Source organism: Hetaerina americana, unplaced genomic scaffold (assembly GCF_022747635.1).
Source record: "Hetaerina americana unplaced genomic scaffold, ioHetAmer1.1.p SCAF_4, whole genome shotgun sequence".
Classification (NCBI taxonomy): domain Eukaryota; kingdom Metazoa; phylum Arthropoda; class Insecta; order Odonata; family Calopterygidae; genus Hetaerina; species Hetaerina americana.
Genome location: NW_027286985.1, coordinates 18,294,008 through 18,321,675, shown reverse-complemented (window position 1 = coordinate 18,321,675; position 27,668 = coordinate 18,294,008). Strand labels below are relative to the sequence as shown.

Below are 27,668 nucleotides of genomic sequence, written 5' to 3'. Positions count from 1 at the left end.
TGATGACTCGAGAAACAGTGAAGAAAATCCACAAAGTGATACTGGATAATTGTCAACTGAAAGTGTGCAAGCTAGCTGACATAGTAGGCATTTCAAAAAGTGCAGTACATTGCATATTTCGTGGAAATTTGGGCATGAGAAAGCTGTGTGGTGGATGGGTGCAGCATTTGCTCACACCCGAGCAAAACCAGTGTCGTGAAATTGTCTCTATTGAGTGTTTAGCAAAATGTCTCAGCAACAAAGCAGAATCTTTGTGCCGTTTCACAACCATGGATGAAACATGGGTCCATTACTTCACAACTGAGACAAAAGAACAATCAAAACAATGGATTCAAAAGGGAGAACCGACTCCAAGGAAGGCGAAGACCGTTTTACCTGCAGGCTAGGTCATGGCGCCGGTTTTTTGGGATGCACATGGGATAATTTTCATTGACTATCTTGAAAAAGGAAAAACTATCAATGGCAAGTATAATGCGAACTTGTTGCAAAGTTTGAGCGAAGAAATCAAGCAAAAGCGGCTGCATTTGGCTAAGAAGAAAGTGTTATTTCATCTAGACAATGCACCAGCTCACGAATCTATTATTGCAATTGCTAAAATTCATGAATTGGAGTTTGAATTGCTACCTAATGTACCCTATTTGCCAGATTTAGCCCCCTTGCATTATTCTCTGTTTGCAAACTTGAAAAAATGACTGGGTGGTCCAAGATTTTCCAACCATAAAGAAGTTATGTTGGCAGTCCATGGCTAATTTGCAGAGCCACACAGTTCTAATTATGAAAAGGGTATCAAACATATTGAACATCGCTGGAAAAAGTGTATAGAGCTTAAAGGAGATTGTTGAAAAATAAATACCTTTTTTTCTAAAATTTTTCTGTTTTCTTTGTTGGGTCGGTTACTTCTGGGACCACCCTCGTATTATTTCATATGTTGCTCGAACTTAATTGTGTGGACATGTCATATAGCAGAATGGTAAAGGGCTTGAACCCTATGTTGCTCAATGCATATGGTTGATTATTGAATGTGTTCATCGTATATAATAAATTCTTTATTATATTTTTAGCGGTGCGGCTACAGGGTGCTCTTCAGTTTTTAATTTACAAAAAAATGCTACTTCTCCATTCTGGGGGTGAAAAAGCTCTCTCACAAGTTATTACTTTCTGCACTAATGAGCAAGAAAGAATATTTGAGGCTGTATCAATGGGAGTACTTATTCTTGGTAAGTAGACCTGCATCAGTTATGCAGTACATGCTGCTCAAACAAAGCGTGTACAATCAATATACTCATCAGAAATCAGTTATGATTTAGAGACAAATTTTTTGCTTCTAAAATTGGTTTAGAGACAGTTTGTGATTACACGGATCTAATAAAAGGTTTTTTAGTCATACCAAAATTGTCAGCTCAAAATTTTCTTCAATAAATTTTGCAGTAGCCTGAGGTAAGCTTCAGTTTTAGCTTTGGAGCTTGAAGATCATACAGGACATCTAAAAATGTCTGTAATCCAAGTTATGAAATTAATGGTATTAACACATCTTTGCTAAGTAACCCCCTACATTAGTTATTAGCCATCCTCCGAAGTATGGTATCTGCATATCACTTACATATCTCCTTATAACCTCTTGCCACAATGTCATGCATGATGCTTATTATACTTTGATTTTTGTGTTCATCCTTCTGTAGTTTTTTTGCTCTCATGTGATGAGTTTTAACTTTTATGGAGTGTACTGTTGTTGGTTTTGGCTAGATATATAGATGGATATAGTTTGTACATCAAATCCTTGGATAAAAAGAAATTGGTTGATTGATTGATATAAATAATTGTCTTTTTCTTCTAATAGGGTCTAATGTATTATTTGTTCTACCCGCGGTAGTTTCTATTTATGTTCTCAGTAAACTATCATGTTACAATGAGAACAGTTTACCTCAAAATTAGGTCAGTGATTATTGGATATTGGAGCACTGTTTGAAGAACTTATTGTCAAGATTTATTTCAGCTCAATCATTCATATCATATCATAAATCCTAGTCTGAAATTGGGGGATTTCTCTCCCTTAGGGGAATTTTAGGGGTGATTTGGATCATTATTGAGGAAAGAGTGAAAATCCTGTTGCTTCGGTAGTCTATGAAATTGTAATTTGTATATTGAATATCATATTTTCATGTTGAAATTTGTATGTATCTTTCCCCACGGACTACAAATATGGTTTAGGTGGAAGGGCCTCTGCATTCAGATAACCCCCTATATCTGTGGTATCAGGAGCAATGATAATTGATCCTGGTTGGGTCACCCATGCTAGATAGGTTTAAAGGTAGGAGTCAGGCCAAAGATAGTCAGTGCAGTATGTGTTCCTCAGTAAGGCTGCTGCAAAAGCATTTGGTCCAAGTAGGGGAGCCATTTCAATGTTGGTGACACTTCAGAAGCATTATTGAGGAAAGCAGCAGGAAGCCACTCTGATTAGTGATCCCGAGAATAGATAGATATTATCAAAATATTATTATATATTATATTATTATATATATTTATGATAGATAGAATTACCGAAATTAGTGTTGGTGACTATGAGACTTGGTCCAATGGGCAAAATGTTATACTGGGCAGTGGGAGAGGCAAGGCTTCTGGGATCTGCATCTCACAAAATCTTTGAAAAGTGAAAAAGGTAACAGCAGCACAGTAGACACAGAAGAAGACTAAACCAGTCAGTATAGACTTGGAATGTAGGGATGATGTTGAGGACAGGCAAATAAGAAAATATGGAAATGGGAGATGAAGAGAGGAAATATAGATATTTTAGGGCTGTGCAATGTGAGGTTTAAGGATAGCAGGGAGAACTGGAGTGATAGTTACAGAGTGATATAACAGCAGAGGGGAAGAGAGCTTGATACAGGTGGCCATACTATAGACAAAAAGGTGGGAAGAAACATAGCAAGCATCGACCAAGTGAGTGATAGAATATAATTAGTAGAAGTAAAAGTTTCTGTAGTTTCTGCCAGTACAGTAGTCTCAAATATATGGATATGTTATGGATTCCGTTTATTCTTCAAAAATGTGATTTTTAGTACATTGGATGTGGGATTGAAGATGGATTTTGAATGATAATCCCACCAGTAAGCAAAATGTGTTTTCCTATTCTTCTCTTGGTAAGTGGCTGCACATCTCATTACCATTAATTTGAGGTCATGTTTATTTGGAAGCATGCTTAATTATTTATAGAGGTACCAGTACTTTTTTACATAACAATTTGGTGGATAGGTATTTGGGTTATGCATTTAAAGGGAAATTGGGTTCTTGTCTTGTGTACATTTTTTAATATTCTATTACTCTAATCTATTTTTCTATGGGGGATCGAGATGGTGCGGGGGCTAACGTACTGGCTTCCCACCCTGAGGGCACGGGTTCAAATCCCGGCAGTGTTGAATATTTTTCAGAGGTATCTCGATCCCTACTTGAGGTGCTTTGTGGAGGGCACTTTGAGTGAGTACGCCGTCCGTCGGATGGGACGTTAAACTGGGGACCCCTTGGCGCCTTTCGTAAAGAGTAGGCTAATGCCGATGCCGGGTTTCTCTCCACCCTTCATCCTTTCCTGTCCATCCCCTATGGCGCAAATGACCTCAGCTGTCGGTCGCCTCCCCTCAAAACTACTACTGCTATTTTTCTAATTGCATAAATGTGAATTGTTATTAATAATGCTTGCAATCAGTTGTATTTTTTAGTTATGTAAGTGCATGTTGACTTGGTATAAGTATATCATGGTACCTGTTGCAATTAAGTTTTCACTATAAGTAGATAGTGAATTGTAGAATGAAGGTGCAAAATAGTAATATTTCATATAATTTTGCATTTGTTGTACATGGATTAAACCAGTATTCCTGATGATAGCTGTAATGTTAGTTTTCTCTGGCCAAATAAATGTTTAGTTGTGTGAAAAAAATTCACCATGGATAGCCATACTGCAGAAGATTGGATACCAGTCCAAACAAGTGGATTTATTGCAAAAGAATGTTAAAGATGAGGTTGTGTGATTCGAAAAATGCTTTCTCATAATTTATAATGGATTCCTTTTTATTATTTTCCCATATATGTCCTAGCAAATGATATGAACTAGCCAATTTCCATCGAAATCGTGCTTAAGCTTTGTGAAGTTATCATTTTGTATATTTTTCCATGGTTGGAAGAAGGTGAAGCATATCATGCTAAGTGAAGAAGCTCGCTGAAAAAATATACAGTTATGAATTCAATTTATAATGTAAGGCAATTCTGGAATTATCAATGACATGTATTTATTTTCACTTGTTTTGATCTCCTTTCATGTATTAATGCCTTATTTCAAAGCATTTATTAATAAGGCAAAAATCATTACATTACTTGATATTTTGAAACTTGAAAGAAAACCAAGAGAATGATAGTCAGCAAAATGGTTTAACATAAATTTAATGTTTTGATCTCTAATCCAATCTTCAGGAACCAATTGATTTTTAATGGTGAGGACTGTCTACTTTGGGAGCTAAGGCTTTATGAATTCTTTATATACTTGTTATAACAGGGTTATTGGTTTTCTATCTTTCATATTATTGGGTTTATATGTACATAGTTGATATATGAATTAACATTTTCATTTTAGTGTTTGGCTTTTCCTTGGAATAACTAGTTCTTCTTGTATTGATCTTCTCTACCCTAGGTACACCTGTTATGTTTACCATGAGTGTAGTCTATTCTTGCCAAGTCCTTGGTCCTTGGGCTTTACTTGGCAATCTTATCATCCTTTTGTTTTATCCACTATTGGTGAGTGTATTATTTGTAGCATTGTAGGATTTCACTAGATTTTGCATGGAACTAAATAATCTTTTATTAAAATAAGCCCTGGCTCTATACTAGGTGGTAAAAGTAATTGCTATCATGTCTTAGAGAATTATAACTGGGTGTGTTCTGACATTTAATCTAGTATATACAAAAATGAAATATTTTTTCTGTGCAGAATTTGCTCTGTGCAAAATTTGCAAAATTATTTCATGTATCACTTATGCAATTATTTTTTCTAAAATCAATTAATATTGAATATATTACCATATTGACTTAGCCCTGAAGTTTTCCATTCTTTTAATTTTAGGCAGACTTTCAGATTTACCGAGTGTATTTTTAGTCACTGTGAATATATTATTCTCTCTAACATAAGTTTGAAACCAATGGCAGTTTATTCCATAATATTGAGTGAATTTAGTGCCCAAAGGATATTTCAAAAATGCTCTTTTCAGTATCAAACTAAGAAATAGCACAAAGGTACATATTTTAATTGAAGACTCTTTATGTTCCCAATAAGATATATACATTTCTATCTATCTTTGGCCATTCAGACCCTGAATTTGTATCAAATATGAATGAATCTAGCTAATCCTCAGCAAGCCTTTACCCAGTTTTTCCGCCGTTAGTCATTTCTGTTTTGGTAAAGATAAACTTTTCCCTGTCCTCATCTAAATCCATCAATTATATAGTGTTACCCTCTTGTTTAAATTAGTTGTAGCATGGAAATGTAGCTCCAGTGTTTTGTTAATTAATTGACTCCGATATCACAGATTTACCGGAAGACCAATCTGCAATAACTTTTATGCCACACAGCCATCATATATTAACCAAACTTCCCTTGTGAGCATCAAAGATGTTTCATTCTTACCTTTCCCTGTGATTGGTAGACTGATTATTATTTGGATTTATGTGAATTTATTGGGATTTGTTCCACATCTTACTTTTTAAATTTTTTTATTGAAGATTGCTTCACAGGGTTGCATTTGCCTCGATGTGTTTTAATCCTAAATTTCCAAAATTTTAATGTCAACAATGGGGCATCTATGAAAGATACAAACTGTTACTGAGTAAGGTTTTCCATTTTCTTGCCATATTTTGGAAGAATGATAAGCTTTTTGGTTGAGTGCCTTTCTTTGTAACTTCACTTTCCAAATATTGTAAGTAATGGTAGAGAAACCATATCTAAATTTGAAAGGATGAATATTTAATGAAATGCTGTAGGGTTGGTAAGAAGTGGAAAGGATGGTATCATAGATAATGGGAGTTTTTTCCACATTGTATGAACTTTTGTGAACTTTTCACCTTACGTGTATCATTATCATCATGGTATCATTATCATCATAAGACAACTATCTTAGGATTGGTTTTCAATAGCTCTCCATTCCTTACCCTAAGATCTCCCATCCCTTGGTACATATAATTCACCTTTGGCATTCCTCTATATGTACTTTTTCCCTTTCAATGTTCATTCTGCTATGGTCAGCTATTAGTGAAATATTGTGCTCAAGGATATGAAAAATTAGTTTCTTTCTTCCTCTTGTGGTTTAATGAGCTCCAATTCAATTAAAGGTGCACCTATGTCATTGTTTGTTACTTAGTCTGTCCATAATAATAATAATTATTATTATTATTATATTAATTAATTATCATAATTCTTTCAGAAGAATGCAAGATGCAGTAAAACACAGGTGTTCAGTATTGCCTCTTATCTTTAGCATATATATTATTATGATACACTAATAAGGCAATCAATGAGATGAAGGAAAAAATAGAAGGTAGTCTACAAGTAAAATTAGAAAGGATAAGCGTATTTTGATTTGTGGAAATGTGGCTGCATTGATAGAGAAGAAAAAAGATATCAAGAATAGGAAAGGTAATGAAATATTACATCTTCCAAAGAAAATTTTAAAATGAAAATAATAATCTGCAGCTGAAATAATGAAGCCAGTTTTCAAATAAATCTAATGTGGTCTAATTCTCTCCGTGAAATTCAACTTCTTTTGCTAATTAGGTATCAATATCACAAGATATGGTACATGCAGAAGCTTAAGCAGCTAGTTTACTATCAGGAAAAAAAAACTTTTTGGAATGCTTGAACCCAGAGTAAGGAAATGTTTCTTAAAAATCTGTGTATACTTGTTCTTTTTTCTCTGGTTGTGAGACATGCATAACGTAAGGGGGCAAGAAAATAAAATAAAAAATTATTGGAGTATCGGGCTTAAGAAGAACTATGCACATAAAATCACCAACAGAGTAATAAATGAAGAACTTGGTACATGCTTCGTGGAATTGGAGCCATGAGTTGTCATCATAGGATGACTGAGAACTTATGACGGTATTGATAGACTTAGATATACTATAGATAACTATAGATATACCATGCTATGACACCTTCACAAAGTTTATATTAATTTAAGTTCCATCTTATGGTATGGTGGACCCTTATGCCCTCCAGGTACTGTTTTTTAATGTCCAAAACTTTTTTTCAGAGAGAACCTCTGTATCTAGAAGTCAACCCAATATTCCCAACCTGATAGGTGTACTTGACTACTTTAACCTCAGCCTCAGGATTTTTTAATTCAGTAGATGTTTTATCATGAACAATTCTCAACAATATGATTGTATTCAAATTCAGTATTTTCTGCATGGGAAAGTAATGCTAAACTTATAATGTAACTACTTATAATTTAGTATTGGGGTAACCAGCTGATGCTGCCTATTATGTCCAATTACTTTGTATTGTAAAAATTATTTTAGTCATGCCATTATTCAACTACTTAAGTATTATTCATACATGCAGCTAGCTCATTGATTTATGTTTTATGACTGTTGACATCATTTTTCATTCACTACCATGAAAAATCAATTTAAAATAAGAAATGTAAAATAGTGTTGTACTTGGAAATGAACAGCTTATAGTTATAGTATAGTATTTCAAAGTATTTCTGGCTGAGAAATATTATTTGAGCTGTCATTCATTTTCATTTTATTTTCCAGGCTGTGATTGCTAGCTTTACTAGCCATATTAGAGTAAAAACAGTGAAAATAACGGATCAGAGAGTGAGTCTAATGAGTGAAATTTTGAACAACATTAGACTGATTAAAATGTATGCTTGGGAAGACAGCTTCAGTAAAAAAATATGTGGTAAGTATATTTAATGTAATAAGTAAATAACACAATTGCTACATTTTACCAGCAGAGGGTTGTGCCTTGCATCACAGATAGTTACTGGAAACAAGTATAAATACCACTTTGATTGTTCTTGTAAAGCATGAGTGGGAGACATATTTGGGAAGGGAAGGGATGAGGTCAGGTTAATGTCAAAGAAGAAGGTTTGAGATTCAGGTGCAGCAGTAACTATGGAGTGTGATAGGACTAATTTGGATGATATACAAGGGTTGCTGCGAAGGTTTTGAGATTCATACAATCTAAGATATTTGGAATAATTTTTATAAATAAATATTCTCAAAATACTTGCCATGACATTCTCTACATTTTTGCATTCTTGTAAACCACTTCTCAAAACAGTTTTTCGACTCATTTTCCTTGAGTGCTGAAAGTTCACTTTTGTAGGTTTCAATAGCTTCTCCAGGACTGGAGAACCTCCTTCCACACATGCGATTTTTGACTGTAGGAAACAGGAAATAATCACTTGGGACCATGTGAGGACTGTAAGGTGGGTTAGTCATTAGTTTAACCCTGTGGACTCCAGGAACTGAATTGTAAGGTTGGCTGAATGTGCAGATGCATTGTTGTGGTGCAGGGCGATACCCCGCAGTCCTGTCTTCAGGTGCCATTCTTCAAGCTTTCCAAAAACTTTGTTAGACATACTGTTGTGTACCACAGAGCAGTAAGAGTTCCTTTTTCTTCCAGAGAACAGTTACTACATGCATGCTTTTGGAGAAGAAAGTTGCAACCATTTTCTTTCCGACGCTTGGAGGCCACTTCACATTTGTTGGTGGATGTTCATCAAGAAAATTCATACAGTTGACTGATGCTTATTTTCAGGATTAAACATATAAATCCACGTTTCCTCACCAGAAACTATGTCATAAACACACCTAGAGTTGCCAAACCTTTTCAACATTTCTTCTCACCATTCAGCACATATGTTTTTGTGCCATGGTCAAAGTGTGAGGCACCCATTGAGATGTAACTTTCCTGATTCGAAGATTTTCGTGCATGATTTCAGAAACTGCCAGGGATACAATCTGTAGTGATGTTTCAATATCCTTAATGATTGTTTCATGCACCAGTTTTTCTGCAGTGGCGATGTTTATGTTAGTCACTGCAGTCGCCGGATGCCCACTCCTCTCCTCATCTTTCGACAGAGTTTGATCTCTTCTAATTATATTCTTGAAACCATTGGAAACTTGTTGCATGGGAAAGAGCAAGGTCCCCTTAGGCTCGTTGTAAATGATCAAGGCTTTCAGGGGATCGAGATGGTGCGGGGGCTAACGTACTGGCTTCCCACCCTGAGGGCGCAGGTTCAAATCCCGGCAGTGTTGAATATTTTTCAGAGGTATCTCGATCCCTACTTGAGGTGCTTTGTGGAGGGCACTTTGAGTGAGTACGCCGTCCGTCGGATGGGACGTTAAACTGCGGACCCCTTGGCGCCTTTCGTGAAGAGTAGGCTAATGCCGACGCCGGGTTTCTCTCCACCCTTCATCCTTTCCTGTCCATCCCCTATGGCGCAAATGACCTTAGCTGTCGGTCGCCTCCCCTAAAAACTACTACTATCAAGGCTTTCAGATTCATTTTAATGACTTGAAAGTCATAAAGAATCATTGCCCGAAAGTGTTCTCTTGCGTGCTCCATTCCCATTTCACCTGCATTCTGCGTAAACAGAAACAAAGGAAGACCACATAGCAAGAGTGATAAGCCAAGCAAGTTACAACTTGCATGTGTTACTTGGAAAGGATGCCGCTGTCAACCTGATTTCTTGGAAAGGCAGTAATAGACTGCAACATAGTCAGTCTCAAAACTTTCACAGTGACCTTCATATGAGTGTTCATGGGAGTTCAGGGAAACTAGAAAAAGCATGCCAAGGAGGGAGGAGTGAGCATTAGGAACTCGATTGTTCATTGATTTCACTTATTGAGGTTTAATAGAACTTTTAGCTGTCCCAATATTTCAAGTCTTAGTTCATTAATTTTGTGAAGAATTTCCAGTTTGAGGTCACCATTGTTGTTACAACCAAAAAGGTGCTTGCTGTAGTGCAAAGTCGGATTTCTGTTCATAAGACATGGTTGGTGCACTTTTGCCCTGATAGGAGTGCTCTGGCCTGTTTCCCTAGTATAACAGAAATTGTGGTTTCTAAATTCCATCTTCAAACTCCACTTTCATGATGTCACCTTGATATCACTCATTTTGCCTTTCATGCTAGTGGACAGTAGGTAGTAGTTGATATACTCATATATCATTGGTATTGAACTCACCAATAAAAAGACTCTGGGCAATTTATAATTTATTTACACTGCAGCAATTTTAACAGCATGTTGTAGCCACAATGATCCAGAATCATAAAATCTTGAAATACAAGGTCTGTCCCAAAAGTAGTAGGACTGAGTCAATCAAAACAAATATATTTCCAGAATTGTTTCATTTACTCAAAATTCTTCCAAGTAACACCCTTGTGCATCCACACACCGCTGCCCGCCGGTTTTCCATCCTTAGTATGCCCTCTGGAAGGCGGTGCCCAGAATACTGCTAAGCTCCCTCGTCATGGCTTGTTGTAACACTCCAACCAAACCATGGTGATGTCCTTTCAGCCCGGGTTTGAGGTAAGGGAAGAGAAATAAGTGTGGTGGGACATTGTCTAAAATATTTGAATCATCACTCACACGATCGAGAAGCTCTTGGCAAATCCATTCCGCGAGTTTCCTTTTGTTTATCTGAGGGCACTCATAGTACCAACTTTGCATGCACATTTCTCATTCCCATGTTTTCAGTCACACATCACTTTTAGGATGCCAAGTTCATCAAAAACCATGCGAACACTTAATCTGCGATTCCTGTCCAAGAAATATTACAAGGTTTTTGTCACTTTTTAGGGACAAAGGGCATCCTGAACGTTCGGCGTCTTCACATTTTTTCTACCATCCTGGAACAATTTTTGCCACTCAAAAACACCTGATCTACCCATGGTGTTATCACCATAAGCTGCCTTGAGCATGTCATGAGTCTATTTCCCGGTTTTACCCAGTTTCACACAAAATATGATGGCTTAGTGCTGTTCTAATAAGCGGTTCATGACGGAGCATAATGAGGTTTTGCTAGCAAACGATCCACATTCCGCTTTTCTCCTAATTTCAGCATTCAAAATTTAGTAAGGGATGTAATGTACATGTACCTCCATGTGAAAAGTGGGAAAATGGACATTTCCCCATTTGCTCAAAACCCTAATATCTTTGTTGAGGTGATCCTCTTATTCCTGAAAGGTTATTAAAAGAAACATTGTCATAATTCTTTCATCTTTATTATTTCAGAGGTTCGTGAAGAAGAAAGGCGTACTTTACAAAAAGCCGCTTTCCTACAGTCATTTAGTAACACTGTTACTCCTTCCATCACGATTCTTGCATCAGTGGTGACCTTCTTAGGATATAGCTTAAGTGGTCACCCCTTATTTCCCGCACAAGCATTTACAATCTTTTCTGTTTTCACTGCCATGCAGTTTTCTGTAGGAACACTACCCTATGGCATTAAATGCCTTGCAGAAGCTACCATCAGCTTAAGAAAAATGCAGGTAAATTTATTTTGAATCCTCTGTGCAGAGATAATGATTATTATTATCATTGAAATAATTCATGGTGATGCTTAGTCTGTAAAGCCGATGATATTTCCTTATTTCTGGATATATACTTCATAGGACTGATGATAAAATGGGGATACATCTCCTAAATCACATAACTGTTTAAATGTAGTTGTTTGCTAGCCCAGTGACTTTAAAATCTTTAGCAGTGAACAAATATATTTTTGATGAAGTATTAGTTGATAATGTATTTTGAAAGTAAAAATATTAAGTAGAGAGGTCATGTAGGATCATGCTGGAGAATACGTTATCAGGATTCCTTGTGTGGAGCATAGTCCTGCTATTGAATTTTTCTAGTAGAGAGCCCTGAATGATAGGCTTGATTGCTGCTAAAATGCCAAGGGATATTTTTAATTATTGATATTTAATGTTATCTGAAAACTTTCCATCCTGGTGTATCATATCTTCACTAAAAGTATACTCCAGGGGATATCTTTAGTAACATTACATACCTGAATAGTATGCAAACATATTTCCAGTATCTAGTTACTTCCACTATGTCATTTTAAGACAGACTACAAAATTTGACATTTCTAAAGTTGTGTATTCACATATACTTTTTTATATACACTTTCAGGCTTCATTTCGCGGAATTGTTTGATGCCTATATTAAATGAGTTCATAATTTTCCACTGACTTCATTTTATGCTACAACCGGTTTCACCGACTTGTGTATTCAATATATTTTTACATTATTACGAATAGAAATAATCATTTCTCTCGTGACAAAAATGCTGAATTACACCCAGGTATTTTAATTTTTTTCATGTGCATTTTTCATTCAGAGTTTTCATTTTACTGATACTTTCAAAACGAGTAAATATAATAATAATTATTATTATAAATGTAAATAACAATAATAAAGTAATGTTTTTTTAAACTCTTAGGGTGTTTCCTAGCTTCAAATTTTGATCCCGTTGCCTAGCACTGCATAATAATTCAGGGGATGGAAATTTTACCAATGAGTTTTAGAAATTTAAGTTTGAAATTATATCATTAATCCTAGATTTTAAATCTTATTTCATCTTCCTCTGAATTAAAGACACAAATGTAAACTTGAAATATAACTTAATCTATGCACAGCATGCTTGCCAAGAGGTTGTGGTCAGGTGTGTAGAGTTCCGGGCTCTTGCCCAGAGGGCCCAGGTTCAATTCCAGGGATGCCTCTGGGCATCTTCAGCTTCACCCAAATTGTGTGGTATTATGGGTATGAGATCTTTCCGGAAAACCACAGGTGGCCCAGGGAAAGGAACTGGCCCCCTTACACTGATGTGTGAATTACTATAGGTGGGATCTACCCTCACATATCAAACCAACCTTTGGGGTTGATTATAGTGTTGGTTTTTTTTGTGTTCTTGGTTGTGTAAAATTTCTGAATTTCAACAACAATATTGGAAATGACATAGTGTTAGTAGCAAATAACAAAAGGAATGCTGGTACTGCGTCAACAAGGCTATCACTCATAGCATGCCTTCAAATGGCTGGGTTAACTTGGTCAGATAGAGTTTATCTCTAGCTAATCATATAGTGTATTTCCTGCTTGATACATTTTCTTAGTTCCTAATTTTTGTTTTCTGTTATTGTAATGTTTAGTGTATTTTATATTTGACATTCTTAGTATATATGTATATGTATTAGGCTGATGAGATGACATCTCATCTATTAATTATTCATTGATTCTTTGATATTCCTTTTGCTCTGTGCTGTACTAGCTAGCTCATTTTATATTTGATGATGAATTTAATTTTGATGCTAACAGTTATGGGTACTGCATGCTTTGAACTACATCCATTGAAATTCCTCGTTTTTAGTAAATTGTATTTTGTCCCTTTTGACATGAATAAGAAATTTCTTCAACGCCAGAATCATAAATCTCATGTGATAAAACAGTCTGGAGATGCACATGAATGCAATGAAGATGTAATGAAGGATATGGTGGCTATCAAAGATGGCTCATTTGCCTGGGATGTGTTAGATGATGAAGTTACCTCTCGCCCACAGGCCAGTGAGTAATACTGCATGAATAAATATGTCTTTAATTCTGTCCTGTAGTTTTTTAAAAGTTATAAATATTACTTCAATATTTATGTGACTCAATATCTCAATAAATGGTTTTAAACTGTGATGTTTTATTTTACTTTTATGTAGAGATTTCTACGAAAAGGATCCGTAAAAAGTACCATGGTGCTGTAGTCAGATCTAGTTCTAAAGAAAATATAGAGGTTAGCGGAATATTTCTTGGAAAGGATGAAGAGAAAGAAATACCACCAGCATTTTTGCAGAATATATCAATTACTTTAAAGAAGGGTAAACTGGTAGGAGTGTGTGGTGGTGTTGGAGCTGGAAAAAGCTCTCTTTTGGCTGCAGTTATGGGTGATGTATGTATGCTTTGTTTTTGGTTTAATAAAAATCATGCTTTTTTTTACAATTTTTGTAAAATTTTCTTGTTATGTCATACATTCATGAATTGAAATTGTCATAATAATTTGAAGTTCTATTGATTTAATTAATTTATGAGCAAAGCAAAATATGCTGAATTTGTTTAAATAAAAGATACAAGTTGGTTATCGACTGACATATTTTATGAAACTGCTTTTTGATTGAAGGAAATGTAAATAATAGACATTTAAAAAATGCTTTTGGACTCATGGCAGTTAGAGTTGGTTGGCATATTATGAATATTTTCTTAACTTAAAAATTAATTCTATAATGCAGATTTTTGATTCAGCCTGACTGCGTAATTAATGCTGTTTTCAAACTTAATACTTTAGCTGGAAACTATTATTTATTCCAATGCCTAATTTTTGCTGGTTGTGATTTTTTTTATGAAAGTGCCTGGTAAAATATCTTTTGGTTGATTCCATGCTAAAAAACTGTTCACATTTTCTCTTTCATCACAATCAATTTAGATGCTGGTTATAGGTGGTGGTGTTGAGACAAATGGAAGCATTGCATTAGTGTCACAGCAAGCTTGGATTTTCAATGATACCCTTCAAGAGAATATTCTGTTCGGACTACCAATGGACCAAAATAGGTATTTACTGCATTTAATCATCGCAATAACTTAATTGTCAATTGGTAGAGTTAAATACTTCGAATTAAGTTTGTTATTGAACATTCTATAATCTAATGCATATCCTTTCATCTGTGATTATTTCTCTTGCATGTCAGGTATAAAAAAGTTTTAGATGTTTGCTGTCTTAACAGAGATCTTCAATTGCTAGCAAATGGTGATATGACTGAAATTGGTGAGAGAGGGACAAATCTCAGGTAGGAACTTAGATGTTGCCTTTGTATTATTTTCTTGTCACATAGGAACCTGTTCATGGATGTGGTCTATTTTTTGATTTAGTTTCATTGTTATGAATCCATTCTTGAATGCATTGCAGAGGATTTACTGCTTGCTTAATTGCATTTGTATTGTTTCATTGTAAACTATGAATATAGTGCATAGTAATTATTTTTCCCTTAAAATCAGTCTATAATTATAATGTATTCTGACACATCTTATCATATGCCATTTTATTTATAGATGTGAGAGAAACCTCCCCTTAAATAAAAATTCAAATGCTCTAAGCTCCTAATCTTCTGCTGTTGCAAAAATCCTATTAAAGGTACCAATGCAAATGTTCTTTCTTCTGTCATTAGATCACTGCTTAGAATGTACTGACATTAATTTTCAATAAATGTCATAACTCATTAAGTTAGGTCTTGGAGTGTAGAGTTGGAAAAAGAATCCTGAGTCGAATATCCTCATGCCCACCTTTTATTGGATGTGCTCTTTCAGATAACATTTTTGAATTAAATACATATTTAAATTGTATTTAAATGAGATATATGTTACCCAAATGCATGTGTATAATGTGAAACACGCATGGAAATAATGAAATTTATTTAGCCAAGTAATGCAAGTTACTTGATCTAGAACATAGTCCTTATTGGTTTTATTTTCTCCAAATACAATTTTCCATTAAGTGGAATAATAACATAACTTATGCACCAAGTAGATAGATAGATAGAGAAATGCACCAAGAGTTCTCAGTTTAATCTCCCAACCAGTATCTGCAACACCACATTTCAATGACAACAATAAATTCTACCTCTGAAACGTTTTGCCAATACAACAAATCTTATCCAGACTCTTGATTTGGAAGCTAATACACTGGTTCCTAGAGTTGTGTGGTCCATCAATGGATCGCTCATAATGAATGATTCATCAGGATGACCCATGTGACTTAAATGATATATCCTTTATCCATGGGTCAAAAAGAATGAAAATTAGAATCACAGGATTATTGAGAACAATTTCATGTAAGAACTTTGACTGGTATGATATTCATACAATTTGTGATTTTTTTAAAGAAAGATCAATAATTATCAGATTGAGGATATGTGAGAAAACAATCATAAGAGTTTGGCAAATATGGTGATTTTAAGCATCATTTTAAAGTTTTTTGACTGAAAAAGTTTCAGTTCAAGTAGATAGGTAATGCTTAGCCATGTTCCCTAATTTTTTTCATATTGTTATCTAGCTTTTGGAGTAAATGCATTAGCTTTGACGCAAGAAGTTGGCTGGGAAAGACATGAGTGAACTTTATGTTGAAAAATTCATCTAGGTACTTGGTACTGTTTATCCTCCTGATTTCAAAACATGATATGATGGAACCTCAGTTAATAAGCATAATTCGTTTCAAAATCCAACCGGAAATGTGAATTTGATTTGCAAAAAAATTGAATAATTAGTTCATTATTTATCGTTTCAACCTAATTCTTTTTAATAGAAATTTATCTAGCTATATTTGTTTTGCTGATGCCTCTAAATTTGGTGAAAATGTGACACAGTATCATTATTAAATAAATTTGTAGCATATATATCCACTGTCTCATTGGGATGATGCTTCTCCATATCAATGCAAGTTTCCCATGGTTTCTGAATTTCTGTTATTTCACCAGAAGATTGTTGCTTTGCTGTTAACGCCTCCTCCTCCTCCTCTGACAAACTCTCCTCCACAACTTCTAAGTAAGTAAAATTTCTGAAAAGCAAGAAGGAGGTGTGGCAATAGCTGATCTAGCACATACATGTCTAAATCAATAATTGGACTATCCTCAAGAACAAGGACAAGGTTGAGGAAAGTGATGCTTCAAAAGGAGTAACAAGAATACCTACATGACAGTTACATACGTATTCTCAACCTTGTTGAAAAGATACCAGAATCATCAATGGCTGAAGAAGAAGTATCTTAGCAAAGCCTTAGGTAGTTCAAGAACTTTAAAAAAATGAAGAAGATGAGATGCTAACAATTTTCCACTAAATAGGTTTGATAGTACTACCTGGTTTCTACATTGAAACCCGGTCGTACTATTTTCTTTATCATGTTCCAATGCCACTACATCACGCCTGAAATAACTCAATTTGTTACTTTAAGAAAAGAACCAGCTTGTGTCCACAGCATTGTGAGGCATGGTGAAGCAGCAAGCTCTGAGTCAAAGGCAGCAGAGAACTTCATTCGTGACTTCAAGAAGCTCATAGATTCTGTGGGTTACCTGTAGCAACATGATTTTTCGTAATTGTGATGAATGGGTCACTTCTGGAAAAAGATGTTGTAGTGAGCCTATATAACAGTAGAGGAGGATTCTATGCCCTGTCACAAGCCAATGAAGGCCATCTCTTGCTGCTATTTTGTGCCAATATAAGTGGTGATCAAAAATTAAACCCCTGCTTGTTTACAATTCAGAAACTCTATGAGCCTTCAAGAACTGTACAGTCCTGAAGAGCAGGATAAATATATTGTGGAGGTATTGGGAAAACATAGGAAACTGCATCATACCCCGAGAAACATCACCCTGTTGAGGTTGTGGTTATGCATGCTAGAAATTTATTTACTGATAATGCTGTGTTGCATTTTCAGTGATAGGAAAAAAATGTCTCTAGTCAAGTTTCTAGTAAAAAAAGAATTAGGTATGTATAATAAAGTAATTATTTTGAATCTTTTTAGTTTTATAAAAATCGACTTTTTATTCCTAGTTGGTTCATTCTATGATAGAGTAAAAGATGCATTTCTAATGAAGGTGTATATAATTTTTTCTGGGTAAAACTTGCAAATAAACTATATTAAGTGTTTTTCCCGGCATAGAATGCATTATCATACTTTGCATTATTTCATATGGGAAAAGTTATGTTCCTTAACTAGTATTTCACTTTACGGTAATATTCTGGAGCAAATTATGCTTGTTGTGCAAAGTTCCACGGTATATAATTCCTTAGTACACAATCAAGGAATAAATCTAAATCACAAATGGAAGAAGTTGAAAATTTAATAGTAAATATTAAACCCTTCTCAATACAATACTGGTATCTGCAACAAACAGGTATCATCAGGTTTGTTCATCAGGTATCAATTAATTAATTGTTAATGGAAGGAAAATAAAATTTTCATTTAAACAACTGCAGCCTATCTTCAAAATTCTTATGCCATTGGAATTATATGTTTTCACCTAATCATGTCATATTTTGCTGCCAAGGTGCTGGTTCATCCCTGCATGGTGATCTTGGTGTTGATCATGGGGTTGGTTCATCTTGAACCAAGTCCACAAATGGATTAGGTTCATTGTGGTACCTCTGTTAATGCTGTGGCAATGATTTGAAAGATGGGATCATTGACGTGAACCAAATTATATGAATTCGATCATTGAAATTAATTAAAAATCCCACCTATAATGGTTACCACACCAATGCAAGAACTAATATTTTTGAATTTTGTGAGCATTCAGGGGTGTGATAGATGAGAGGGTAGAGCATATTAGGCTACAGACTTTAGGGCCTGGGTTTAACAGCCTTACAAAAGCTGTGCATTTTTTGGATACCAGGAAAATCAGTGGCAGTACAGGGAAAGGAACTGCCCCCCCTGCTCTGATGTGAGAATTTCACACACCATAGGACTTATGTGAGGTGAGCTCTACCCTCATCTAAGAAACTAGTCTTTTGCTTGTTTACTGTGGTTGTTTATTGGGTATTTACTTTAGGTTGTTTATTCCATTGTCCCATGCTTTCATTAATAACATTTAGATATTTACAGGGTAGGTGCCAGTAATTTTCTGGCACCAAGTGAAATTCTCTAACATCAACCCTACTTCAGATCCCAGTCAAGGATTTATTGCAAATCCAAGCCAGGTTTTCTTTAGTGGGACACACTGACCAAAAAACCAATGCATGTTGCTACCATGACACATAAGTTGGGGTACCAGTATCAATCACTGCACCCATGTCTAGATTTCCCTGGTACATGACCAAAAAAACATTTGCATCCACATTGCTTCTGTTTTGTTTTACATATTTATTTTTATTTCTCAAGTCATCCTCTGTTTGTGTTTTCATATTTTACTGGAAATCTTCAGGCTAATATATCTATCTAAAAGTATTGTTGTTAAATCTCAAAATTATTATTCCACAATTCCATTATACAATCAAAGTTTATATCTGGACCATGACATTAATCATATACTGTTGTTTGAAATTTTATGGATCATACTCTAAATTATTTTTAGATTATCAAATAAATTCCTTTTTTTAGTACTGCAGTGAGCACTAGTATCAATTTCTAATCAATTGCTCTGGCTTTATTTTGTGTGTCTGGATCTGCTCAGTCCTTATCCATAAAGTAGAAATGGCCTGGAGATATAATTTTTCTCTACTCATTTGACTTATCTGGGTGCTGCCTCTCTGTTCTCATTGTCTTACTCAACAGATGAGCTATTTTATATGTTTTAGGTGTTATCAATTCTTATTTATGAATGTGGCTTCAGTATTCTGAATCTGTGAGAATGTTGCCAAAAAGCACAAATTAAACTCTAGTGCCTGGTAGATACCAGATCTCCCAGAGGAAATCATGGGTGTAACAAACTTTTGTCAGAAACTGGTCTCTCACCCTGATGTATGAATTTCGCATGCCATTGAGCTTATGCCTAGTAAATATTAGTTGATCTCTACCCTCACCTATGAAACCACCCTTCAGATTGAATCCTGTGGTTGTGGATGCCATGTTGCAAAATTTGACGAAGCTCTAAAGACATTAATTTTTATCAATGACTTTCAAGTAGGGAGCCAATGAAAAGTTAAAAAAATAATACTAAATGTAAATGTCTTTGCACGTTCAATGGTAGTTACAATTCATGGTTAATTAGTGGTATAGTGCCTCTCCAGGTAAATTACTCACTCTACAATGACGAAAAAATTGATAATACCTTTAGAAAATACTTAATGGAATAAAGTAGGTTCTGAAAATAGGTCTGGTGTACTATTTCTCACAATTTTAATTGTGTATCTTTCTGCTTTAAATTTCTCCACAAATAGGATTGTAGCTTGAAAATTTGTGATGGTCATAAATGGAGCATTAGGCAAGGAAAACATTTTTAAGGATAATCTGCTCTTGAGCCTTTAATAACCAAAGTGCATATTTGTGTTATTTTCATCTTTATGAAAGTCTACATTTAATTAATCTTATTTGTACTTTTCATGGAAATTATTTCAAAATTATATTTTTAAAATTAGAACTGATCACTTTCAATTTTCTCCTAAATTTTAAATACTATCTTTGGTGTATTTTGATTCATGCTTGCAGCTTTTCCAGACTTATGTTGAGTGTTTCCTTTCCATCATTGACTTATGTACTCTCCCTTTGCATTGAACAGCCTTTATCTCTCCAGCAATCTTTAGGCTGGAGTGCTTTTCAACTACTTATTCGTATTAGACGTTTGATATTTTTTTCAAGACTCCCACATGTATCAAGCATGAACTGATGATGATTACTTCACTGGTTTGCATGCTTCAGTGGAGGGCAAAAACAACGAATCAGTATTGCACGAGCAGTGTATGCAGAAAAAGATATATACCTCTTGGATGACCCCCTTAGTGCAGTGGATGCCTATGTGGCCCGTAGGATATTTGAGTGTTGCATCCGTGGTGTACTGAGGGAGCGAACCATTCTCTTTGCTACTCATTCATTGCAGGCAAGTTGATGCTTTTATGTATTTTGAAATGAAATAAAATACGTGCACATTCACTTATTATTGTATAAGTATTCATATTGATAGTTAGCACGACTCTGGTGCATTATACTTCTCAATCCACAGGGGTTGCAATGATGTATATTCCCACTTGTAGCGTGGTAAATTAGTCATTTTATGGACTTGAAGGATATGAATGTATGGAATGATTCCTGGTATAGGTTTCCTGCAGTTAAACTTGATCTTTAAAATTAAATGGGTAATATTCTGTCCATAAACATATATGAGCTTTTCTTTTGCTTAGTTGCATTTTGAATTTGAAATTGAAATTACATTTGTGATTTGGCTCTAGTCATCAACAGTGCTATTTCATTTATATTTAGTATATATTAATTAAATGTATTAGGTAACTATTTAGTGGACATGTTTTATTTTCACTAACTATGAACCATTTGTATGTTACTTTCTTTCGCAGTTTCTTTCTGATTGTGATGAAATTATCTTCTTAAAAGAAGGAATTATATCAGAGAGAGGTACTCATAATGAGTTGATGGCATTAGCAGGAGAATACTATCAATTAATGCAGTTTGATGAAACAAGGAAGAAAAAAAATGGATCTAATGAAAGACCAAAACCTATTAGGAGAGAGAGTGAACACAGTGTCGCCAGAGAAGTCACAGGTGTAGTTATATACTATTCTCTCTAATTTTAAAAACTGGTGTGCATGAAGGTATTCTGATATTTATTTTTCATATTCACTCATTTGAAATATAATACAATGTTTTTTTGTGTAAATGCTGCTCAATTTTGCTTGTAGGATGAAATTATGTCATTTCAGAATATCTATAATTCTAGTAAACCTAGTAAAAGTTTGGAATTAAGGGGATTTGCAATGTATGATAACCTAATAGGCCAGGCATTCAATCTCTTAACTGATCCAGATGATTACTTCGGTGGCCACGAGGCTGTGTTTCATGTTTTTTCATATATCTGTGGGTTATTGTCTAATCTGGAATTCCCAGATGCTTGGAAAATAGAACTGGTCTCTCATCTCACACTGGTTCTTTACCAGAGATGTATGGATAATAAGGATAGCTTTGAAAATTTTCTACTATATCCCATTAAAAGTGAGGGATTTCCTATTAATTTTTTAAATAATTTCTTTGTTGTAAATAAAATAGAGCTGCATGACATCAAAAGTTAAGTTAGTTTTAATTTTTGGATATTGGTTCTTTATTTGTCCAGAGGTCACATTATAAAAAAGAATATGAGGCAAATTGAGTGACAGTCCTTTCAGAAACAGTATGTAGAAAATGAAAATTAAAGGTAGCAGATTTAAATTGGTGGCATATCCAGTACGCACAATGTTTGTATCATGTTGTGCAGGATTTTTCTCTGATAGCCAACTTATTCTTTTCAAAATCTAAAAAATCGAGCCAACCAAAGATGTTAATTCTAAAGCAGTATTTCTATTCCTACCTCTTTGTCAAGGGTTTTTACCCATTCCCTTGCTCGGTCACAGGGAGAATTGTGTTGTGTTTATATTTTTTTTGTAGAAACATTTGCATATTTTTATGGGCAGTTTTGTTTTAATGTTACCTGTTATGATATTCTTGTAGTAATCATTCAATGTAATAATAATATAGATGAAATTTCAACTCCTTGAAGCAATAGGCTTTACTTTATAAAAATTGCTTAGTGCTTTTATTGTTATTTCACAACTGGTTTTCCTCATGGTGCCATTGTGGAGTACCCAAGAATATTGTGGATATTTATTAGGCTGGGGTCCTTTTGATTAGGGTCATGGGTACTTAGACCTCTTAGTCCGATGTACCAACCCATAATTAACCTGCCTGCCTTATGCAGACCAAGGACAATAGCAGCATAGTAAAGGTTCAACCTTTGTCCAGTCCCAAAATTACTTAACTTCTGTGATCTAATGCAAACTGATGTGTCAGTGTGGCCCAAAAATACACAAAATCCGAAGTTTAGTTTTTTAGCAATGCAGAGATTCTACTGAGTAATTCCTGACAGTATGTATAGTGCTGGTAGCTTTAGGGGAGGTGACTGATAGCTGAGGTCATTTGTATCTTTAGGGGTGGATGGAAAATAAGGAAGGGTGGAGAGAAACTCAACATCAGCATTAACTCTTAATGAAATGCAGCAAGGGGTCCACAGTTTAACGTGCCATCTGACAGATTGCATACTCACTTAGAAGTGCTCTCCACAAGGCACTCCAGTAAGAATCAGGATACCACTGAAAAAGCTGTGGTACCTCCAGGATTCGAACCTGGGCTCTCTGGTTGGGAAGCCTGTACATTAGCCCCTGCACCATCCCGTTCTGCAGACAGCATTTATTTCATCCTTGAAGTCAGAGGTTTCTTTGTAAGATAGAAATAATTTATTTAATGAAGAAAGTTCTGTGCTATGATATTGGTCATTTGCATTCTTTATTTGTGAAATTTTTTGCATTGTGTTCTGTAAGTTTTGAATTTCGTGTTTTTAGGTTCTGTTCTAAAATAAGTAGAATCATTTTTTCCCACTGATACAGATGGGCAGAGTGGGGTAATTTGTAATGGAAAAGGTAGTGGGAGGTCTTTGGAAAGCAATGCAATCCATGTCAGTTGTCTGTGGAACTTCACTGTATGCAGATCACTGCCAGACTGGACCTCTGTTCAAGAGTCACATCATGAGTTGTGCAACAAAAATGTGCCGAAAATGAGGGACATGCTGAATTCTGTTCAACACTTATTTGTCAGAATGTTAGAAGAAGAGTGCAATACTCTGAAAACCAAAGTTTCTTGTATTCTTACAGAAGATTTAGTGATGAGAAAGGTGTGTGCCAAGATGGCCCCCAAGGTGCTGTTGGAAGATCATGAGGCTGTTCACGTGACAATCTTGCGCGATCTCTTGGACCGCTGTTACCGCTGGACTTATGTGGGACTGCTGGACTTCTTTTTATTCCCAAGAATGAAATGGAGGATGAAGGGAAACTATTTTGGGATGCCAGATAACGTCAATAAGACCATGATGAGGTGCCTGAATGAGGTTCATGTTGATGCCTTCCAGGAAGCATGCAGTGATGTGCTGGGATCAGTGTATTGGTGCACAGGGGTGCTAGGTTGAAGAGTTTTAGTAATTTGAACTTTGATCTGCAGTAATTTTATTTCCTGGATCTATTCTACCAAGTTATTGTTTGGTACAGACCCTGTATGTCTGATACTGTTGAATCCAGGTATTATCTCAAAAAAACTCAGAAAAGCTGTCTTAGTTTTCAGTAGTTGTCCAGTATGAAGTTTTCAATTTCCAATTGTTTTATGTATTGTTTGTACATTGTTTTTCAATGTTGTTTTTGTGGTTCAATGCAGGATATGAGCAATCAGGAAAGATGACAGCTTCAGAGGAGCATGGTATGCAGAGAACTGGATACCAGGCATTTTTAAGATTTTCTAAATATTGTGGAGGATATGGTGTCATGTCAGCACTCTTCTTTCTTATCCTCCTATTTACTCTTTCACGACTATTCTCTGGAATTTGGCTTCAGATATGGTTGGATGAAGGAGATGGAACAGGAGTGAGTATTTTAACTTTAGCTGTAAGAAAGTAATTTATAACTCCATACGTGTAACTCCTTAAACTTGATTGCTTATAACTCCTTAAACGTTCAAAATATGACCTAAAAAGTCTGGAAAAAGAATTGAATTCATTTAATATATGGTTTACTTTCTATTTTTCTATTGTCAGAAAGAAAAATTAAAGTTGCAATTTTATTTTTTTATGTTACTGGATGATTAACCCTTTGAATAGCTGCGTGGTTTTTTTCTTGATAGCAGCAGATTTGGGTATTACAAATGCATCAAAGATTTACTGAACTACTGCATGTTGAATTTACCTTTGATCAATCAACACCAAGTTTTTACATGCACAGCCCCTCAACGGATAATTACCCAAATTTTGACAGTTCATTTCCATTCCTAAAAGGAGAGGTTCCATTGAAAGTTTTTGAGACCAAGATGGACCAGCACATGTTTTATAATAATTTATTTGATAATGTACATGATCTAATCCCTAATTCTCAAGCATGCACTAGTATGTTGGTTTAGAATCCTTTGTTGACCATCAATTTATCAGTCCTCTACTAATAAAATATACATTCATTTTGATATAATGACTGCTCCACTGAATAGCTTAAGGTCTTAACAAATTGGTCATGGCCCAAAAAACAAGGTTATAATCTTCAAGAGTCAACAGGCTAAATCCTCTTTTGTTTTTTGCACAATTTATTTTAATCACATCTTTAAATTTTTGATTTCTCAATGGTTATTCAATTCAAAAAGTTCAATGTAGAGTTGCTTATCTGATTGCCTAAATTTTGACAAATTTTCCAGTCTGATTACAGAGAGGTCATTATTAATAATCTTTTAAGTTTTTTATTCAAAAAATAAATTTTTCCTCCTAATTTTTTCTATAATAGTGGTAACATATGTATGAAATAAGATATAACTGTTACATGTTGTATTTTATGCCATCTTTTAGTAATTCTAGCGATTTTATTATTTTTAGGGAGCAAAGTGGAAAGTTAGTTTGAATTATTCAAGCTTAAATCTCACTGAGAATGAATTAAAAGGTTCTGTCAATGACAACCCTAATCTATGGTTCTACCAGACTGTCTATGGCTTGAGTTTTATAGTAATGATGCTTATTGGTATGGTGAAAGGTATGGGTATAGTACGGCAATTACTTCTTGGCTCCTCTAGGCTGCATCAGACAATGCTACAAAAAGTAATGAAGTGCCCAATAAGCTTCTTTGATGTCACACCACCAGGAAAAATATTACAACATTTTTCACGGGACATGGATGAAGGTAAGGAATATGATATTAATTTTCTATATTTTTTCGGAATAATTGTTTACCTTATTTCTGAGGAAAATTCAGGAGCCAAGGAGACATTCAAAGGCTATATCGGGATAAGATAGTAAAATCTGCACTCGGCTGGATTCTTATTTGGGATTGGGCACTCAAAAGAAAATATTTAGAAACCCCTTTAAGCCAAATTTTTAGCTCCCTAGACTCAACTGTATGTCAATAAATAAAGACTTCTGATACATTTATATTAGTTCACATTCCGTTTACTTTGCACATTAAAATGATAAAATGGACAAATATTAAAAATTAGATATTACCTATGCTTAATTAGCATTATTTTATTGAATTTTGAAATTTTATTGAATTCATATTATAATTGTGGGCAAATCCGCATAGATAAACTGCTAGTCAATAAATATTTTCGTATTTAAAAGGGAGATTTGGAGTCTTTGTAAAGATTAGTTTGTTAAAATTATTTGAATGTGTTTGCGTGAATAATACAAAATTATTGGGGCTTGATGAGATATTGTTGTAATGGATGCTCAGGATATTGTTTAAGTAAGTGCGCGGGATTGTTGCAAGGATTGTACAGTTTGGCTGAGGGAAATATATTGTTGACAGTCAGTCGTCACTCGAAAACTGAACTGGTGGGTTGTATTTTCTGTGCACGCGAGTATACTAAATACGATGACTCATTACTGTGAGTGAGCTGAACTGACATGCAGTTGAGTTTACGTGCTAATAACATAGGGGAAAACACCCAAAAAAATGGGTTTTTTCGAATGTTGAGGATATTCCAGAGAGAAAATGGCAAATCTAACCCCGCCATTCAAAAGAACAGAAAAAAATACTTGAAAAATAATTATTTAGAAGTTTGCCAAAAATTACCTACATAACCTAAAAATTCTTTGAAAAATTCAAATATTTTTCCTGAGCTCAATTTTGATCCAAAAAATCTGAAAAAAATCAGGATGTTTTTGGGCATTAAAATGTATGTTCTTGAATTTTTCAGATTTTTTAATGCAAAGAATCGCTCTGTAAAAATATTTTTTGAAAAGATACATTTTTTGCGATAGGAGACCCCTGGGGCCACCTAGGGAGCTAAAAATTTAGTTAAAGGGGTTTCTAAATATTTACTTTCGAGTGCCCAATCCCAAATAAGAATCCAGCCAAGTGCAGATTTTACCATCTTATCCCACCCTTGAAAGTCTTCTTGGTACCATCAAATCACTATGATGGTCAAAGGTGCTTGTGTCTTCATCCGTAATTCTAATATTTGTTTATGATATAAGTCTGATTCTAATGATAATATTCCATTGACATTTTCTTGAAAAACAGATACTGTTAAAATGGAGTTTTAAAAAATTAATCCATAAAATCATTCTGTAGTAAATGTAAAAATATATGCTTAGATAAAAATCTTGTAGAGATATGTTTTGCCCTGTCAAATATTAATTTCAGTATGTCATTGTAAAATGTATGGTGTAATTAATTATACTGAATTATTTACTTACAGTGGATGTAAGATTGCCCTTTTTCTTTGAATTTGTGTGGCAGGGCTTAATGTTTGTCATCACACAACTTGTCCTGGTGTGCTTCATATTTCCTGTATTTTCAATTGCACTGTTTGTAGTTGCAGGTAAGCAAAATATTTATAATTGATCAATATTGTTTTTGAAATTATTTTATTTCAAGTGGAACAATTGTTTCCTTAGGTCTATTTGCATTTCTGGATGTTTGGCTCAACAAAGGTCTCAGGGAAGCCAAGAAGATAGATAATTTTTTAAAATCTCCCGTCCTTGACCACATTGCATCCAGCATGGCAGGCCTTTCAATTATTAGGGCATATGGCAGGCATAAAGTATTTCTAGAGAGGTAAGTAAACCTTAATTAATGCTAATGGAGGATTTGGTGAAAAATCCTCTGCAACATAATGGTTTCAGAATTTTGAAAAATCTGATTTTGCTGTATTACTGAATTTTGGTAGAAATTATAATTAAAATAGCATAATTATTTCATTAAGTTTTTTGGGAGCAAATAGGTTTTCCTATTGCATCATGAGTAATCATGCACAACACATTTGAAGTGTCTGTGTGTTAGCCAATGGGAGGGAGAGTGGGGAGGGGAAAGATTTAGGGGTGCATATGGGGAAGGGATGGAAAGTATATATAGCAGTGCTGGTGTAGGTT

The 27,668-nt window shown here is 34.8% G+C and overlaps 2 protein-coding genes across 3 annotated transcripts in view; both read left to right on the top strand.

Annotated features, from left to right (window-relative positions):
- LOC139692089 (ATP-binding cassette sub-family C member 5-like) overlaps positions 1 to 20,624 on the top strand; it is a 38,127-nt gene extending 17,503 nt beyond the window's left edge. Inside the window, exons 7-15 of the mRNA XM_071590120.1 lie at positions 1,062 to 1,217; positions 4,676 to 4,779; positions 7,795 to 7,942; positions 11,287 to 11,543; positions 13,455 to 13,614; positions 13,758 to 13,987; positions 14,519 to 14,643; positions 14,781 to 14,879; positions 20,438 to 20,624. Coding sequence (XP_071446221.1) covers positions 1,062 to 1,217; positions 4,676 to 4,779; positions 7,795 to 7,942; positions 11,287 to 11,543; positions 13,455 to 13,614; positions 13,758 to 13,987; positions 14,519 to 14,643; positions 14,781 to 14,879; positions 20,438 to 20,624 — 1,466 coding nt within the window. The remainder of the gene's footprint in view (positions 1 to 1,061; positions 1,218 to 4,675; positions 4,780 to 7,794; positions 7,943 to 11,286; positions 11,544 to 13,454; positions 13,615 to 13,757; positions 13,988 to 14,518; positions 14,644 to 14,780; positions 14,880 to 20,437) is intronic.
- Positions 20,625 to 21,096: 472 nt separating this feature from the next.
- The window catches only part of LOC139692298 (ATP-binding cassette sub-family C member 5-like), a 32,927-nt gene continuing 26,355 nt past the window's right edge, over positions 21,097 to 27,668 (top strand). For both annotated transcript variants that reach the window (XM_071590402.1, XM_071590401.1), the window contains exons 1-5: positions 21,097 to 21,292; positions 23,981 to 24,186; positions 25,176 to 25,476; positions 26,996 to 27,118; positions 27,195 to 27,354. In XM_071590402.1, coding sequence (XP_071446503.1) covers positions 21,163 to 21,292; positions 23,981 to 24,186; positions 25,176 to 25,476; positions 26,996 to 27,118; positions 27,195 to 27,354 — 920 coding nt within the window. In that variant the 5' untranslated portion in view covers positions 21,097 to 21,162. The remainder of the gene's footprint in view (positions 21,293 to 23,980; positions 24,187 to 25,175; positions 25,477 to 26,995; positions 27,119 to 27,194; positions 27,355 to 27,668) is intronic.